This window comes from Nematolebias whitei, chromosome 22 (assembly GCF_014905685.2).
Source record: "Nematolebias whitei isolate Nwh7 chromosome 22, NemWhi1, whole genome shotgun sequence".
Classification (NCBI taxonomy): Eukaryota; Metazoa; Chordata; class Actinopteri; order Cyprinodontiformes; family Rivulidae; genus Nematolebias; species Nematolebias whitei.
This window is the reverse complement of record NC_056519.1, coordinates 21724253-21744220: the sequence shown is the minus strand read 5'-3', so window position 1 is coordinate 21744220 and position 19968 is coordinate 21724253. Positions and strand designations below refer to the sequence as shown.

Here is a 19968-nt window from a genome sequence, read left to right as displayed (position 1 = left end):
CTGGTTGATCCACTATGAGAAGGTGCTTTTTATAAGACTGAGTTTGTTGCAGCTCCTCAGACCGAAGAAGTCTTTTGGATAAAAGACGAAACGTTTCAAGAAGAATCCGTCCAGAGGACCTGCCTCAATCTTGTTAGATTTATTTACCTGGATTATCGAGCATGCATCAGGATATGTGAAAAAGATTTTTTTTTTTTTTAGAAAGATGGTTCTAAACATTGAGAAAATGTACAGAAATTATATTTTTCAGGTATGAGTCATACAAGAAGGTTAAAAAAACCAAACAAAAATATATTTAAAAAGATCCTCATCTCTAACAAAACTAGTACAAACAACTCTGTGTGTTCTCTGGTTCTGTGTTTTAGGCGACTCAGCATTTATACAAGTCCTTCGCATCCTGTCAGCTTTTTGAAGTTAACGCCACAGTAGTTTTTATTCCAGAACCTTTTTTTTCCCCCGTTAGAAAAAAAGTGCCATGAAAAACGGGTGGTGGATGGGCGGCCTGAGATGCTGTGGGATTTCAGCCATTGAGAAGACGTCGTCCGTCATGAGGAAGGCCACGTGCCCGCTGCGCGTCCACACACACCTCTCACACAGCGGACCGCTGTGAGTCTCACAATCGGACTGGACAAAAACAAAAACAAGGACACTCATATTTTTAGAAGCCTTAGTGTAATTTCATTATATAGCAAAAGGACTAGATGTGGTCTTACACATTGCTTGCTTTGTCTGGACATGATGAAAGCCGAGCCCGGTGTGACGCAGTTGGGACAGTTTGGGATGGAGCATGGAAGAGGATCACCGCCCGCCTCCAAGGAAACGGGCATCTGAGACTTGAGGAAGTATTCCTGCAAAAACAGGAACGTGAATAAGAAGAGACAATTTAGTTTTACTGGTTACTAACAAACAAGTGGCACAGCAATGTCCACCATCAATGAGGGATTTGAACAGTGAATGTTTGTAGTTTTTCCAGATGAGAGTTTTTCTGGACTGGAATTGAGGAGCAACTTTATCATGTGCAGAGGAGGAGCCAAGGGGTGGCAAAAGGTGGCCATGGCCACCAGAGATTAAACTTAGGCCACCCCAACCATTTGAGGAAACTAAACTTTTAAGCAAAAACAAAAACTAGAACGCAAAATGGGAAGTCAGTACTTCACTTAGTAGGGCTGGGCCATATATCGTTCACGATAATACCGATAAAAAAAACTTGCCCGGGAAAATAAATTATATCATGATATGCTAATTTCATGATGCAAGTACGTCAGTGTTTCCCCTACCATTATACAAGCAGGGCGCCCCGCCCCGTTAACAGAACCGAGCGCACCAAACTACCGAACCAAACTGCGCACCCCCACCTGTCGGTACTGGCGTAACGCTAATTATCTGCGCGCAATACTAGCTAGCTATAAAGCTAAAAACAAACAACGTGCAGCTCAGCTGTGTCTTGAGTTGCACAGTCGGTCCATGGAGCAAGAACAGAGTCAGGTGATGAAAGACAGCATCAGAGAAATGGATCATTCATGCAGGAACTGAGGAAACTGAAACACCACGAGCTTCAGGGTCAGCTGGACTCCGTCAGGTTCTGGAAGTTATAGCTCATTTAAAGGCAACATATATTTTATTGTATGTTACATTTATGCTCAACAGATCTTAAGCTTCATTTTATTCAGTTATTTTGGGAAACTGCACCTGCACTTTAGTTTTTGTGATGGATTTTGTTAAATTACATTTTGTGCAGACTTTTTCAATCTAAATAACATATAATTCTTCTTTTTATACTTTGAGACTGAATACTTTACTAAATAAAGTAATTTCAGTAAAATTAACCCTTGTTGGGTTTTTTTTGTTTTTATATAACACTGCAAAGCAACATGTTAACTTTGTCAAATGAATAACTATGATAAAAAAAATAATTTTTTTTTTGCTATATCTTGAAATTTATTATCGCCAGAATGCTCTGAAATATCACAATATTATATTTGAGCCATATCGCCCACCCCTAGCTGCTACAGTCAACGGATCATAGAAAAACACAAAATGCCTCTAACTCACTCAGCTTTACAAACAGAGCTAAACATGTGACGTGGTGGGAACAATCATTCATAAACACACATTCAGAGTTAAGCTTATTTTAAAATTTTGACCAAAGCGACTTCTTCTTTATCATTTCTCAATATAAGACGATCTTATTCTAAAACTTTAGGTGAAAGGCATCTCGATGTAAACACTTTTGCCGTTTTAATCCCATTGCTCTGCAGCTACTGCTTTAGAAGAAGAGCTGTTTCCAGATTCCAGCTGTGTTCAGTATGCGTCCTTGCCGCAGCGGTTCACCGACTCCCTCCATCTGAGGCCGTCTGTTCGCCAGAAAGCAGCCGACTCAAACAGAACATTTCCACAGAACCCCTTCTTTGGACTCAAGTTGGGTGCAGACAGAACAAGTGCTGTTAAATGGAGACCTCGCAGCTGAGCGGAGTACCACCCAAGATGTCACAGTTGATATCTGCTCCAGCTTCATGTGCAGATTTTATTACTAACAGAAACATTTAAATTAAACAATCTGCAGTAAGTAGGAATTAAACTGTTCACAGAACAAGGCAAGATTTGCTCTCGTTTGATGGTAAATAAGAGGGTTTTGTAACTATAAACATATAAAGATGGTTGTCAGATTTGACATTTCAGAATAAATAATTATGTGCTTTAGTTTTTCAGCCATTCTGTTGTAGATAAGCCGTTTCCTGTTTCAGCTGCGAGACAGATGGCCTCACATTCTCTCTCTGGTCTACACTTTAGTACTGACTCAGGCTCCAACACATCTGCCTTTTTCACTGTTGGTATGAAGAGTTTGGCCGATGCTATAGTTTAGTTTGTGCTCTCGGCAGAGGCTTGCAGACAGTGAGAAGTGATATCGATTATCAAAATGATAAACTGCTTATTTAAGCAATAATAAAAAGCAAACTGTATTTGTTACACTCATTAGATACAACCTAACTTTCTTTAACCGCACTAAATTTTGTGTTTGTCAAGTCAAGTCATATTTATTTATAGAGCACAATTTAAAACAGATAGACTGTTATCAAAGTGCTTAACACTAATGGTAACGCTAAGAAATAAAAAGCAGTAAGAATATACCTTAAAAAATTAAAACAATAGCATTAAAATGAAGACATGGAACAAGATATGCTAAATCTTGTTTGTGCTTTTAACAAGGCAAGATATTGTTTTAACTGTGTTGTGTTTGTAAAAACTGAGTTCACTCGTATTTAAACTCTAATATTGGACCTTAATGTAATTTTTTTTTTAATTTTTACTGTTAGATAAAACGATTGTAACGTTTTGTTTTAATCTCTGGCCTGAATAGGCCTGTCACGATAACAAATTTTGCTGGACGTTTAGTTGTCTCCGAGATTATTGCGATAAACGATAATATTGTTTGTAATTTGACAATAATTTGTAATTATTGTCAAATTTAAGGAGGAATGTTTGTTAATTTGTTTTGCATGTACAATAGTACCTTTTTTCAACCACTGGATGGCAATATAAGACTGAACTGAAGGATGGATAGTGAGGGAGCGAGCAGCGTCTCTAAGAAAAACGAGAGGGAGGCCCCTTGACGTGACATGGGCTGTCTCTCGTCGGTTCTAAAAATGGCGGATGCTCGGTGTGGTTTGAGCGCTTTAGTGTAGCATTTTCACACAAAGCTTTTAATAAACAATCAGTAAACAAGTTCTCAGCTTCTTTTTGCAGAGAAAAACAACTTTTTAGACGAAGGCACGGGTTTCAACCGTGAATTTTGGAGCTTGGACAAGACAGAGGTTTTTTTCACCGAGGTCGGCCTGTTAGCTTAGCTCGTAGCTTAGCTTCTCAGCTAAGCTGCTTTTAGTTTTAACGATCCAAAAACGTGATTTTGGACAATTAAAAAAGATTTTAAAGAGAAAGGGAGGGGTCAGGGAAGAGCATCGGAGTTGAGCCTTTTGTCATCCAGTGTCTTCGGAAAGAGAGAGACACGAAGAAACGATAAAGCCGGTAAATGAAAATGAGGTAGATAATTATAATTTATCATGTGATTAATTGATTAATTGATTTATTGTTTATCGTGACAGGCCTAGGCCTGAATAAATCACCTTCGAACCCTGCTGATAAAAGTCCTGCAACACATGGGCGTTTTTAGGATATTTAGGGGGCACAGCCCAAAAATCCTTAGATTGTTATTAATATCCAACAATTTTCAGTCAGGTCATCTGGACAGTTTCTTTTTTTTTTTTTTTTTGGTGCTGAAACTTTTCACCTTCTGTCCAGATGGACCTGAGTGAACATTGTTGGATTGTATACCTGGATTATTGAGCATGGACTTTGTTGATTGTTATTAATATTTAATAAATAAACAGAATAGTAATAAAAAAAAAGTTTAGTTGTTGACAAACATGGTGCTGTGCATTATGGGTAAATATGTCCTATTCAAAGGTCATTGTTTCAGAAATCTTCATTCAGAGGCAACTACAACCCTAAATCAAACTGCCATGATTTTTCAAAGAGAAGAAACTGTGTTTTTTTTCTACACTTCCAGTTCGGATATAAACAATTTGAAAACCTGGTACAGACCAAGTGGTGATTATTACGCCCTGAAACATAAAACCTAAGAGTTACAAGCAGTACGCCATGTCTTCCATCGCTGAGGGATTTGAATAGTGAATGTTTGTAGTTTTGGAGATGAGTGTTTTTCTGGACTTGAACAGGGAATGAAGTAAACCTTAATGTTTGTGCTGTAAAATGTTCAAGTGTGTAGGAGTTACAAAACTACCTGCCACACACAGGTAGATTATTTTTGCTTGTCCGAGTGAAGAGCGACGACTCCTGGTGAGTGGAGAGCAATTTATCTATGACCACCAACAGCAGAGCCAGGGGGTGGCTAATAGTGGCCATGCCCACCATAGATTAATCTTGGGCCACCCCAGTCACTTAAGGAAACTATAGTTTTAAACAATATAAAACTAGAAAGCATAGTTACCATCAAATGACTGCGGTGGCTGGTTTACACAACTACAGGTGCATCTCTACAGGTTCATGCTTACAACATGGACAGATGGACAGCATTTCCAATTCCCCCCGTTAGCTCTGCAACGAGGGACAAAAAGGGGGCAGACTAGACGCCCTCCCCCCAACCAAGACTGAATCTGATGAAGAAACAGCTGGAGCTTTTCAGTTTTGTTCAAAACGCAACACTTTTGTTTATTTGCACCAGATGTTATGTAGTTTCTGCAGCTGTATTTTATCTAGGCTCTGTCCAAAAGCAGTTTACAAAAAACGTTTCTGTTCTGTAGCCTCACAAACTCTGAGGTTGATGATCCTGATGAGCTCAAACATTTGTCTTTCTTTCAGGGAAGTAAATACGATTTTAACAAGTGATAATGCATCATTCCTATCCTGCAGCAACGGTTTTTACTTCTCCACACTGAAAGCCAAATTAATGCATTACTTGTGGACACATAAATAAAAGACAAGTTTTAAACCCTCTGACATTAGATTACTTTTGTCCTCTCAGATCCTTTACACAACTGCGTTTATTCAAAGAGCTGGGAATCTTGGCTGAACTCTCTTTTAATTATAGTTCTTCACTTCATGATCTGATGCATCAACAGCTTTTAAAATACCTCATTTTACAACAAATAAGGTTAAATGTCATCTGGACCAGCTTCTTTAAATGATAAATGTTTCGTCCCCCATCCAGAGGACTTCCTCAGTCTACGGCCTGCCAACCAGATCTGTCCCATAGGCAGTCTTCACTGCTGTGTTTCAAACCAACCTCCTGTTGGAATCTCAAAAGTAGGTCTTTAACATGTGCAAAACACACCCATCCGAAACAATCTATCATCATGAAACAGCAGTCCATCACTAGATGGAGTGCCCTGTATACTTCTAATCACCTCAGCTCCAAGGTCAAGATCATAAATCAAGGTCAAAGGTTAACATGGTATTTGCTCGTCCGGGTCGTTGCTATAGATTGGTGTTGCTGCTCACTCGCCCTTGAGCAAGACGGACGCCCTTTCTTCCCTCTCCTGCCTTCCTACATCTTCCGAATCATAATTTACTGTTATGGATTTGGCCAGCTGGACTTTCAACGCAATTGATAAATATTTTTTTCAACCGAGCGACAGGGCGCTGGAGAACCCTCATGCCTCGGACAGACGCACGAGGTTGGGTACGTCATGGATTCCTGGGGGGAGTGGAAAATGTTGTGCCTGTCCGTGTTGTCTCTGGAGATGTGGATTTATACATTAGTGGATTATGATAGCAGGGTTTCCTCTTTTTGGCACTTGTACTTGAACTTGTACAGTTCAAACAAGAACTAGGTGTTATACCTTAGCCACCGAGAGGATTCGGTAGATGGTTTTCGAAGCAACCAGGGAGGTTCTGGCCCGAGTCACCGCCACGTACAGCAGGTTCCATTCGTCATCTGCAATTTTAGCTTTCCAGGAAAAACACAGAAAAACAGAAGATCAGTCGTGAGCTCCAGAAAGCTTGATGATGCTTGATAAATGAAGGGAAATGATGAAAACACACAAAATGAGAACTCCTGAATAAAGCGGAGGTTGTGTCCGGATGCGGGCACGCTGGCAAAGTCATCGTTAATGATCACGGTGTCAAACTCCAGACCTTTAGCCTTGTGGACGGTCCCAACTATGAAGTCTGGAAAGAAAAAAGGGCACAAATATAAAACTTATATAAAGCTTACACTTAAAACGACTTCATGTTTCAGTAGAACTAAAACGTAAGCACCCTGTACTTCTAACTCCCACGAGCAGATCAGCGAGGTCATCAGCCTACTTCCCTTTTCCACAACATCGCCTTTCATTGTCTGATCACATGATAGCAGATTTATTTTCAAAAACTTCTTTCAGTTCTTTGATTTTTAACTTTCATTTATTTCTGTTGTTTGGGACATGACAGATGTAGGAGTGTTTGAAGATAAAGTCTCAAATGTTCCGTTGGATGTCGTGTGTTCGGACACGTACCTGCATTGTGGAAGTTGCTTTCAGAGCAACCGTTCAGCCGTGTCACCAGTTCAGGGATGCGGTTTTGGTATTTCATCACAGTGTGTACTTTCCCCTCCAGCTCCTTGTCTTCAGTTTGTTCCACGTATTTCCTAAAGGCCATGAAAGCATCGTCTTCTTTCTTCAAAAAAGACCGAATCAGGGGGTCTTTGATGGCTGCTGGGCAGAGCAGATACAATTTAACACTGATGGCAAACATTTGAACCCCCGCCCATCCTGAGCCTGGTTCAGGTTTCCTCCCGTTAAAAGGGTGTCATTCCTTCCCACTGTTACCAGCATGCTGCTCAGGATGGGAGACTGCATCAAAGTGAAGATTCAATGCTATACGTGTCATTGTGTGACTGTTTATGAAGCATCCACTCTGTTGTGATACATCTTTCTTCTGTACGTTTTTTTGGTATGATTCTTTTTTCAGTTTTCATCCATTTCAACAAATATCAAAACGTTCAGCTTTTTCAGGACAATCCTGCTATGACTTTTGGTATTGGTGCAACTTTAGCTTTTTGAAATATTTAGCCATTTCTGCCACTTTTTTTTTCTCATAGAAAATAAGTTGAGCTCATTTTACATCCTTCAGATCGGTTTATAACCTTTTACTTTTCCTTTCACATTTTGTTCTGCTTCAGCTTCTTTCAGCTTCCTTTTGCAAATTTAAACTTTTTTCCAGCAAATTTTAGCTGTTTTGGGTTCCTTTCAGATTCTTCTGCTAACAAACATTTTTGAGCTTCTTCTAACTTCTTTCTGCTAATTTCAGCTTGTTTGCTCCTTTGGGCTTATTTCTGCAAGTTTAAGCTTTATCTACAATTTCAGCTACTATATAGCTGTTTTTGTGCTAATTTTAACATTTTCAGCTAATTCCATGTTTTTTGCACTCATTTTCACTTTTTCAGCTTAATTCAACAAAAATATACTCTCAACTTTTTTCTTGTAATTAAGCTTCTTTCTGACTTTTTTTTTTAGCTACTTTTAGCTGTTCTTTGCTCATTTTTGCTTCTTTCAATCTAACTGGGCAACCTTGTGTGCTTTCTGCTGTCTTATGCTAATTTAAGCTTGTTCTACCTTTTCAGCTTTTTTTTTTTTTTTTTTTTTTTTTTTTTTAGAAATTTTTAGTTAATTTCAGCTGTTTTCAGATTAATTCAAGTTTAACTCTGTCATTTCTACTACTTTCAGCCTAATAAACTTTGTTCTGTTATGCTCCTGTCACCTTTTTGCAGCTAGTTTAAGCTATTTCAGCTACTATTTAGCTCTTATGCAAATTAGCTTTTTCAGCTAATCCCACATTTTTTAGCTCATTTCAGCTCTTTCCACTTCTTTCTCGTAGGTTAAGCTTCTTTCTTCCTTTTCAACTACGTTTTAGATGTTTCTTTGCTAATTTTAGCATTTTTTAGCTGATTTCCTCATTTTTGTGCTCATTTCTACTTATTTAAACCTAATTCAGCAAACGTGTACTTTCTGCTTTCTTCTACTACTTTAGACTTGTTATTCCATTTCAGCTACATCTCAGCATATTCTTTAGCTCATTTCAGCTGTTTTACAGCAGGTTCTTCAGTAATAAGCATTCACACTGCATTTTCGCAGGAAATGCAATTCCTCTAGTTTATATTAAACTGACAGTAATTAGACTATATAAAGAGAATACTGAATATTGATCAGTTTTTAACAGAATTTAGACTAGTTTTGTTTGCTGACCAGTGCCCTGGATGACTTTAGTTGTGAGTTAAAAACATATTAGCAGATGGTCTTATCAGTGTTTCTGCTCCACTTGAACAGGAGGAACCATCAATGTGTTAAAACCACATTCAAGTCTGACAGGTTTAGCTCTCTGGCTTCCCCTATAGTTGAGACATGATAGCACCATAGTAACTACAACACACTGAGCACTCGTTTCTATGATTTTCTTCTCTAAGACAAACAAACATGTTTTATTTTGTTTTGCTCTATAAAAAGGAATACAGGTACTTTTCATTAATTCACTTTGAAAAACAAATACAGGTTTGTTGAAAGATGAACTGTCTCAATCAGTTGAGACTTTGATCTTTTAAAATAGACATGTGATCATCAGACAAACTTGATGGTTTTTATCTGTAGACAGAATCTGTTTAACCGTGCTGTGAACAAATCTTACATTTAAATGTGCCTTTTTGTTCTGCTGAAGTCTTCAGGTTGTAGATGTCCATGATCTTGTCGAGGCCAATGTTTCGGACATCCTGCAGGAAAACTTACAGTTACAATCACTTGTAGTGAACTCGGCCTCCGACCAAAACCTGCCTCTGAAGACCTTCATGGGACAGGAACTGTTATTTCATTGATTTGAATCCAGAAATACAAATTAGCTCATCCAGAGACTTTCTAATTGTATCCTGAAGTAATCAATTGAAAGAACACTCTTCATTTTATATTATCATTACTATTTTACAATATCTTGATAATCAAAAGTGTGTTTAGTTCATATCATTTCTAAATGTTGAACCACTCATTTTAAATCAACTGTGAAACAGTATTAATGATTTTTTAATCCTCATTTAAATTAGAAATCAAGTTAAATGTCTATTTAAAAGTAATTATGCATTTTGATTTTCTGTCTGAATGAGAAGTAGTGATGTCGGTCGAAAGTCAGAGACAGTCAGAAAGAAGTTTTTAGAACAGGCTGTATTGTTTTTAAACCTAGCAGACAGTAAATAAGAAACACTGGCACCTGCTTGCTCTCACTTCTTCAAAACATTTCTCCTGGCTGTACTAAAAGTTCCTAAAACATTCCTGCACTTCCTTGACTTGTAATAACCCTCTGACATCACTAGAACCACCCTTGTTGGTTGTTTCAACCAATCAGGAAGTCCTGAAGTGACCGGATGTGAGAACTCTTTAAAAGTCCACACTTCCTGGAACTTCTGGTCTTTAAGTGGGTCTCCTGAGGGATTCTTCCACATCTGAGTGGAAACTCTGCCGGACTCACAGCTTGCTGTGTATCCACCCGGGAGATGAGTGTTTGTTGAACGGAGTAAACGACACGACTCCTGACAATGGCCAGCCGCTCTTACCGGAGACGCTGGAAGGTAGCGTTGAAATGAACCCGACACCGGAGCTGATTAATTTCTGCAAAGGTAACGAGTCGTGACGCGCCAAGTGTACCGGAGGTTTTGAGCTGGTGTTGAAAGGAGCGTGCCATTCTGCTGTCCGAACAGACACCCCCTTTCACCCGTCTTTTCTCTTCAATCCTTCCTTTAAAACACTTCTATTTTGCCAGTAATCTAAATGCCTTCAGAAATGTCTTGTTGTCTTATTAAGTAAAACGTGCCAAGTTTTATTAATCAGAACCAGATCAGCTTCTCACATGTACATGTTTTGATGTTAAATTTTGATTCTGTTAAATAAATAACCATATTTATTCTGATGGGTCAAAGGAAATTGACGTCTCAGGTCACTGATTTAAACACAATCCTCACAGTACCTCGTCACATGGCCTTAATTTAACTCGAAAGAGAGAGAACCTGTTATATTTAAATAATTTGTAGTGCAAGGTACAGCTAAGCTGGCCCTGACACCACTACACACCAAATAAACCATGTCCCTGCAGTATGATGCAACCACTGCTGTGTTTCACAGTGGGGATGGTGTGTTCAGGGTGATGTGCAGCGTTTTGCATTTAGGCTTATGAGTTCAGTTTTGATATGACTTGAGAAGAGCAGCTTTAAGACGGGGTGTCTTATGCCTTTTTTTGGACAGATAAATGAAGAGTTGACTAATAGTTGTTTTGTGAACGGACGGTCCCGCCTGAGCTGTGTCTTCCTGCAGCTCCTTCAGTTACCACGGGACTTCTTGGCTGCAGTTGAGCCATAATCTATCCACTTTGGATGATGGATTGAACAGAGCACTGTGAGAAATTCAAAGCCTGAAATACTGTTTTATAACTTAACCCTGTTTTAAGCTTTTCAAACGTTTTCTATCTGATGTGCTGGCATGCTCCTTGGTCTTCATGATGCTGTTTGGTCATTCTGTAACAAAACTCTGGAGTCATAACAAAACAGCAAGATTAAAACTGGGATTATATTACACACGGGCGTTAACCTCTTAATGCAGTTAGTAACTGGTTGAACTTAGTAAAGGGCTGAATATAAATATACACCGACTGCCTGAAGGCAGCATCTATTATTATCCACAAGAAAAGGATCTTACTCTTATTTCAACTTTAATGCGGCCCGAACCGCAATGTGTACCCCACACTTTTATATCAAAATAACCGGCTTGGCCCCGTGATGTGTGCTATTATTTTTACTGGCATTTCAAGTTACCATGGCGACGTAATTTGCAAACAAAGACGGCATTTTTCTCATTGAAAAACACTGGAACTCCACAGCCTCTAACTGCCTCAGTGAGGTCACATTAGAGGGAGAGGTCCCTGAACAAAGAACTGATTAACTTCTGGAGCCATTTTGGTTCAAGATGGCTGCCACAGCTACCTTACAAAACTCAAAAGTGACTATAACTCAATCATTCTTTGATAATGAGCTGAAATTTGGTATGACTGTAGCTGAGAGTGAGCTGCTATACATTCCTAATGCAAATTGAAAATTCAAGATGGCCACCTTAGCTAAAAGGAAAAAAAAAAAAAGACAACTTGGCTATTTTAAAAGATATTCAACTTTGTGTGTGTGTGTGTGTGTTCAACATAATGGTACTTCTTCCAGCTATCTAAAATGTCAACAACAATGGTGTATCACAAGGCTCAGTCTTAGGACCCTCTTCACATTCTTAATAAGTAATGTAGGTCAGATCATTCCTGATGCATCCTTACATCTCAATGCCAACAACACAGTTGTTTATTGTCTAGCTAGAACAGTTGCTAAGGTTTTTCAGCTCTTACAGTCTGCATTCAACATCATCCAGTCAGATTTGTTCCGTCTCAAACTGGTGCTAAATGCTGCTAAAACCAAAGGGATGTTGTTTTCAAACAGGAGGTCGGTTTGAGCAGTCCTTCCTTCTATTTTATCTACAAATGGTGTCCCTATTGAGTTTGTTGATTCCTACAAATATTTGTGTATCTTGGTCAATTTGCATCTGTCTTTTAAGCTCCACGTCAAAAACTTGGTAAATAAATTGATATTAAAATTGGGTTTCTTTTTCAGAAATAGATCCCGTCTAACTCTGAATGCTAGGAAACGCCTTGTAACTGCGACTTTCCTTCCCTCCATTGATTACGGTGACATTATTTACATAAATGCTCCTGCAAGCACTCTGCAGATGTTGGATGCTGTCTATCATGGTGCACTAAGATTCATAACTGGCTGTAATTACCATACCCACCGCTGCACCCTGTATTCACTGGTTAACTGGACATCATTAACTTCACGCAGACTCTCCCACTGGTACATTTTCATCTTTAAATCACTTCTTGGTCTGTTGCCTTCATACATCTCCTCCTACATGTCACTGTGTGAGTGCAGCTACAGCGTGCGCTCTCAGGACATAATTACCTGCAGTGTTCCCTCAGTGAGGACTGAACTAGGCAAAAGGGCCTTCTCCTACTCCGCTCCTGTTTCCTGGAATATCTTGCAAAAAGATCTGAAGCTCTTGACCTTGACCTCTCTAAGGGATTTTAAACAACTGCTAAGTTCAATGCAAACACCAACACAGACATGTTCCTGTTTTTAGTATTTCACATCACTTTATAATGTAGCTGTTTTTGTGTTTTGTTTTTAATTAATTTTTTCTATTTACTTTTCATTTTATATGCTTTTTTTATTATAGTCTACTGTTGTCTGTACCTCATCTGTGATCTTTGTTTAAATCAGGTCTCTTGTAAAGGAGTCATCAAGGATCAATGAGACTAACTAAATAAAGATTGAATTAATGAAAAAATACTGAGCTGAAATTTGGTAGCAATAATAATAATAATGTCATCACAATGTCAGCACTGTATGTTTCCATACAATGGCGAAATTAGTCTCTGCATTTAACCCATCCACCACCAGGTGGTGCAGTGGGCAGCTATTGAAAGCGCCCGGGGGACATTTTGGGGATGAGACGTGCTGCCCAGAGACGCCATGTGATGTGCAGTGACTGGGGATCGAACCTGGGACTTTCGGGTCCCAAGCCGGCTGCACTGCCTCTACACCATCTCGGCCCCCATCAAATGCACAACACATTCTGATTTCAACTCTAAAAATTCAAGATGGCTGTCAAAGCCAATTTCAAATGGATATAACTTAGGGGTTTTTACAGCTATTCAGCTGAATTTTGGTGTATTGGTAGTTGAAAACAATCCTTAAGAGACTCTGGTTGTAAATCAAAAATCCAAGATGGCCACCTGAGCTAAAAAAGAAAAATACTATAAATCAGCCAGTGTTAAGAGATATTAAGCTGAAATTTGGTGGTGATAGCTGAAAGCAATGCCCAATAAATGCTGAATCAAAATCAAAATCCAAGATGGTCATCATAGATTAAAAGGAAAAATGACTAACTCGATTTTTTTCCCCATATTGAACTGGAATTTGGTTTATTGGTAGCTGAGAGTGAACCCTAACACATAGTACTGTCAAATCAAAATTTTAAAATGGCCACCACGTGGCAGTCCCCATCAAAGTTTCTCCAGGAACTTTCTAGTTTATAAAAACAATTTGAAAGCCACGTATCATCATTTTCCTTTCACTTCCCAACTTTGGCTACTTTGTGTTGGTCTACCACTTAAAATCCCAGTAGAATACTTCGAAGTTTGTGGTTGGAACAGGACAAAATGTGGAGGGGGTGTGAAGACTTTCACTGGGAGGACGAACATTTACACTCACCCCGATGAAGTGGATACGGCAGTGCGGGTTAGCGTCTGTGAGCTGGACCGCTGTTTTGAAGACACCCGTGTTGCATCTGGACAGGATGCCGATCTTTCCTTTGCTGTGACTCACTCCTGCCTTCATCGCCTCCAGAGCCTTGTTGGCCGTCTCATCACACACACCATCTAAAGAGGTAACAGTAAAGTCAGCCATTATTGCTCACAATATGCCAAAACTTGTGTCTTTTAACAAGGTTAACACTAAAAGCTGTTTAAACACATGATTACTCTATTTTTTGGACTATAAGTCGCTGTTGTTTTCATAGTTTGGCCAGTTCTGCGATGTATAGCCTGAAGCAACTTATTTAAGTTTTTATTTTCCCTATTCGTGGCACAATTTTTGACTGACGCATTAAGTCATTCATACTGACATGACCCAAAGAGTAAACATTATTACCATTTGCAGCTGCGAGAGGGCCTTCTAGGCTTTTGACAGCTGTTATTCCTCTACCACTGCCTCTGTTCTACAGCGCCCCCCCGCTTCGCCACTTCCCAGAGCCGCGGACCACAAGCCTCGCTGTGCCGGCCCCTGGCACAGTTGCTGACCGGGACGGACTGTTCTCAGTGCGACCTGACCGCGCCACGCCGCCCAGGTGAAATGAAGCAGTTTTTACCATTAAAGTGCATTTACTAAGGAAAAGTTAAAACTGAGAACACCTTTACTATAATGTCGAGCAAACAAATAATTGTTTTTAGGTGTTTATCTTATTAAATTTCAAAGAACTGCAACAGCGAGTCCTCCTGTGTGCGCTCCCGCGGCCGCAAGTCGATTTTTGGCATGACATCGCCCCACGTTTCCCAGGGGTCAGCAGTGATGCATAATAAATGTGACTTATACTCTGAAGTAACTCATATACCGTATTTTTCACCCTACAAATTGCCTTTTTTTTTTTTTTTGCATAATTTACATGCCCTGCAACTTACAGGCCGAAGTGACGTATTTATGGATTTTTTCCCATATTTATAAACCAATTTTTGGCTGAGATATGACCGTTTTCATTAATTTCAACTGAAAATATTGAACACTACCATTTTCAGCCACTTGATGGCAGCAGAGTAGTAAGGCATGCCGTTGTATCATGTAATAGGTAAAAGTGGCTATAATGAGACAAATTCAAAAAAGTTCAAGACAAAAACAACTGGACTTTATTTATTATACTTTATTGTTTCTGTCTTTAACTTTTTTGATTTTACCATGTCCTGGATGACGGAGAATCTTCACCACCTATTAATGACACAATCGACTTGCCACAGTCTGCCACATTCGTTCTGTTCGCTGCTTGGTGCAACAGTCACAGATGTGACCTATATGGCAAAGCGACATATTTATGGATTTTTCCACTTTATTAGACAAATATGGACTGATATAACCTATAGGGTTATATGATATATGATTATATGGCTTGTATGATAGGACTTGTAGGTGAAGTGATGTTTACGGCAGAAAATACGGTATGTTGTTTTCCTCTTCATGAGGCATTTTTGACTGATGCGACCTTTACTCCAGAGTGATAATGTATAGTGTGGAAAATATGGCAAGTGCTTTGCTTTGTTTATTATTTAGATTTTAACCAACATGAACAAACATAAAACAATATCACATGTAAAGAACATAATGCCAAGGCCCGGTTTAAATTCAGGCTTTAAAAGTAAAGCATAAAAACAGCAGGAACACAAAGCAACATTGTAAACTTGTGAACGCTGCTAGCTGAGAAGTGAAGGATTAAAGAGCCACTTCTCAGATACAAGAAGAAACCATTTTCCAGAACTTACCCTTCTGCTTTCCCCCAACAAGAATCTTCTGAACCCCCTTGCAAACTCTGAGGATGGTGGCACCCACGTAGGCGATCTCTGCTCCAAATCGAAAGCTCTGGACAGAAACATCAGCGGAACCAGTTTGTTTTATTAATCATCAACGATGAGCTGAGCGCAGCACAACTGCTGGAAGAGTTTGATTCTTATTAGCCTTGTACAGAAAAAAAGGAGTTTAAACAAAACTGAACTCTGAAAGGCATCTTTATTTTGGTTTTACTTCTAAACATCTGATGCCAGCATGAACTTTATCAGGTCTCTCTTGTAAATGAGTCCTCGAGGCTCAATGGGATTTACCTGTCTAAATAAAGGTTGAATGAACTTTGTGACCGCAGCTGCTTCTGTTCTGTGTTTACCTGTGTGAGGTAGAAGATGTGAGTGTGGTTAACGGTGTTTAAGGCGTTCACGGCTCCTTTGAAAGTGTAGATCTGCTGGTGGGGGTCTCCAACCAGGATTTTCCCACAGCGCTGGGAAAGCAGCACGTCCATGATGGCTGTGATGGAGGACAAACGTTTTAAAGCTCAGTGGAACTGAAACGCTCTTCCACATGAATGGATGATTAATACAGTACCAGGTGTGCAGTCCTGAGCCTCGTCTATGAAGATTGCATCATACTGGTCTGACAGGCACGGCTTTGGGTTTCTGAGCTGCCACAACTTCAGGTAACCTGGAAAGCAAGGACTCCTGTAACCTTGAGCTCCTTAAACACCCTCATCTTGACTTCACATAACAGTCTGAATTAATTTGAAGCATTTCTCTTCTGTACATTTTTTGGTGTGATTCACGTTCCACAGTTTTCAATCTGTTTCAACAAATCATAAATCAAAACATTCAGCTCTTTCAGGAAAATCCTGCTATGACTTTTGGTATTGGTGCAGCTTTAGCTTTTTGAAATATTTTAGCCTTTTTTGCCACTTTTTCCTCATAGAAAAAGAATCGATCTAATTTTATCTCATTCACATCTTTAGATCTGTTTATAACTTTTTACTGCTCCTTTCACATTTTGTTCTGGTTCAGCTTCCTTGTACAAATATAAACTTTTTTTCGGCTAATTTCAACGTTTTTCAGCTGTTTTGTGCTCCTTTCAGATTCAGCTACAACATTTTTGTGCTTCCTCTAACTTCTTCCTGCCAATTTCAGCTTGTTATGCTCACTTCAGCTTGTTTCTGCAAGTTTCAGCTTTTTCTATTTCAGCTACTGGTAATCTTTAGATGGTTAATGCTAATTTTAGCTTTCAGCTAATTCTATATTTGTTGCACTAATGTCAACTTTTTAAAGCCTAATTCACCTAAATGTGCACCCTATTCCTTCCTGTAACTTCAGCTCTTTTTTGCTTTTTAGCTACTATTTGGCTGTTTTTTGATTGTTGCAAATTTCAGTTTTCAGATAATTTCCACAGTTTTGGGCTCATTTCTGATCTTTCAGCCTAACTGAGCACAATTGTGTTCTCTCAATTTCCTTCTGGTAATTTAAGCTTTTCTTTTTGCTTCTTTAGATACTATTCAGCTGTTTTTTTGCACTTTTTTTTTTCCAGATAATTTCCAATTTTTGGTGCTCGTTTTAGATTCTTTCAGCCTAATGGGGCACAATCATGTTCTCTCCACTTCCTTCTGGTAATTTAAGCTTCTTTTTGCCTTTTTAGCTACTATTCAGCTGTTTCTTGCAAATGTCTGCTTGTTTCAGATAATTTCTACTTTTTGTGCTCATTTCTGCTTCTTTCAGCCTAATTAACTTCTTTCTGCTAATTTCAGCTTCTTATGCTCCTATCAGTTTTTTTCTGCTAGTTTCAGCCTTTTTTTTCCCCTTTGTTCTTTTTTGCTATTTCAACTACTTATAAGCTGTTTTGTGCTAAATTGAGCTTTTTCAGCTAATTCCATATTTTTGGAGCTCCTTCCAATTCCTTCCGGTAGTTTAAGCTTCTTTCCGCCTTTTCAGCGACTTTTCTGCTAATTTGAGCTTTTTTAGTTAACTTCCTACTTTCTGTGCTCATTTCTGCTTTTTTAAACCCAATTCAGCAAATGTGTGTTCTTTCTGCTTTCCCCTGCTAGTTTAGGCTTGTACCTATACTCAAGCATGTTTTTTAGCTAATTTCAGCTGTTTCTCTGCAATTTATTTGCAATAAGCATTCACACTGCATTTTCGCAGGAAAATTTTCGCAGTTACCATCGTGGGGCATAAGGTAGGCATGTTTGGATTTCTCCTTTACATCCTTCATTTTGTTCCAGATCATATTTGCAGTGCAGATAAACCACTAGAAGAAAACAAAACACAGTTAAACACTACTCAAAGTGTTTCTGCTGCTCATTTATCCGTTGAATAAAGTTAAACATTTACCTCTTGTTCTTCAGAATCTATGATTTTCCTGAGGCCCTTATGATAGACGTAGTCTTCGGGGACGTGGCTGGAGTTAATGGTCGGGTCCGCTGATGCCATGAATGCGTTGAGAATTGTGGATACAACTTTAGCTTTGGTGAAGCCGCCCCGTCCGGACGGCAGAGCACAGTTGACGGAGAACAGACTCACGTTAAAGGTCATCTTTTGGTGATTTTTATATCTGCCACAACGGAGATCACAGAAGCCCTTTAAAAATGCTAAAGTGTGAAAGACAAGTGCTAAACAAGTTGATAAATGTTTAATCAGTGTTTACATCTTGCCAACGTCATTGTAGGCTAAAGAGTGGGCGGTCTTGCAGTCCACGTTGCAGGGGAAGCGGCGTCGCGCCTCACACGCCACGGAGTTGTTGAAAGCCACGTAGAGGAAGCGGAGGTGTGGCCGCTGCTCGGCATACTTTATCAGCGTGGTTGTTTTCCCTGTGCCTGCATCAAATGGTTATAATAATAGTTGAGCTAGTATGCAAATAACCCTTATCTAGCACAGCCACAAGGAAAAGGAACACGTAACCTTCACATAAATAAACAATTTATTTAAACAGAACCTTAATTTACTTTGATGTCTGAAAGGCTGAGATGAGAAATTTACCTAAAAAGTGATCACTGCTGAGAAATATGAGTAGGCCTGTCGCGATAAACAATAAATCAATTAATAGCACGATAAATGAAAATGATCAACCTGATTTTCATTTATCGGCTTTATCGTTTCTTCGTGTCTCTCTCTTTCTACTGAAGACACTGGATGGCAAAAAGCTCAACTCCGGTGTTTTTCCAATGACCCCTCCCTTTCTCTTTAAAATCTGTTTTAACAGTCTAAAATTGCATTTTTGGATCATTAAAAACAGCTAAGACGAGAAGCTAAGCTAACAGTCCGACCTTGGGGAAAAAACCTCTGTCTTGTCGAAGCTCCAAATTTCACAGTTGAAACCCGTGCCTTCATGTAAAAAGTTGTTTTTCTCTGCATAAAGAAGCTGAGAACTTGTTTACTGATTTTTTTATTAAAAGCTTTGTGTGAAAAATGCTATGCTAAAGAGCTCAAATCACACCATTTTGAAAACCAAAAAACAGGAATGAGTAACAGCCCGTGTCATGTCAAGGGGCCTCACTCCCATTTTTCTTAGAGACACGCTACTTGCTCCCTCACTATCCATCCTTTGGTTCAAACAGTTTTATACTGCCATCCAGTGGTCAAAAAAGGACTACACACAAAATTAACCAACATTTCTTCTTAAATTTGACAATAATTACAAATTATTGTCAAATTTCAAACAATATTATCATTTATTGCAATAATTACTGAGACAATTAATTGCCCAGCAAAATTTGTTATCGTGACAGGCCTAAATATGAGACAATTGAAAAACAATAAAAACAAAAATGACGAGATTAACTTCCTGCCACTGACTAACATTTTCCTTTGACAAAGCTAGGCGCTTGTGGCTCCCAGCACCCGGTCCCTCATGGGGCAGGCGTTTGTGAAAAAGAGAGAATGCCCACAGGTAATCAGATGAACGACTCTTGCTCAGTTTCAAATTTCCAACCATAACTCCAACCACTCTGTCATCATGTGACCAGAAGTGTAACCGTCATTGACCCATCCTCCAAGATACACGTGCATTAATGAGGCTTCCTGTTTACAGTAAGCAAAAGTTTTAAAAAAGCACTAAATTCTTCAGATTCTTCAGATTAGTTACTGTATTTTACGCCTCGTGCACACCACAGCACAGACTTTGGCAGGACTGCTGCAGGATGATGCGGACAACACGAGGGAGTGACGTCGAGAGGGAGAGGGAGCTGGTGTGTGAGAACGTTTTTTTGAGCCTCCAATTCTGACACTGAAGAAGAGGACTTTCATGGTTTCAGTGCACAGGACGACAAAGAACAAAGCGATGAG

General features: G+C 39.2%; 1 protein-coding gene across 1 annotated transcript in view; it reads right to left on the bottom strand.

Moving 5' to 3' along the window:
- Positions 1 to 312: 312 nt before the first annotated feature.
- Positions 313 to 19968, bottom strand: part of fbxo18 (F-box DNA helicase 1) — a 47827-nt gene continuing 28171 nt past the window's right edge. The window contains exons 9-21 of the mRNA XM_037696217.1: positions 18332 to 18500; positions 18019 to 18238; positions 17848 to 17935; positions 16256 to 16351; positions 16041 to 16177; positions 15646 to 15742; positions 13832 to 13998; positions 9175 to 9256; positions 7011 to 7205; positions 6559 to 6684; positions 6357 to 6463; positions 714 to 848; positions 313 to 624 (exon numbers count right to left, since the gene is read on the bottom strand). Of these exons, the coding sequence (XP_037552145.1) occupies positions 460 to 624; positions 714 to 848; positions 6357 to 6463; positions 6559 to 6684; positions 7011 to 7205; positions 9175 to 9256; positions 13832 to 13998; positions 15646 to 15742; positions 16041 to 16177; positions 16256 to 16351; positions 17848 to 17935; positions 18019 to 18238; positions 18332 to 18500 (1784 nt within the window). The 3' untranslated portion in view covers positions 313 to 459. The remainder of the gene's footprint in view (positions 625 to 713; positions 849 to 6356; positions 6464 to 6558; positions 6685 to 7010; positions 7206 to 9174; positions 9257 to 13831; positions 13999 to 15645; positions 15743 to 16040; positions 16178 to 16255; positions 16352 to 17847; positions 17936 to 18018; positions 18239 to 18331; positions 18501 to 19968) is intronic.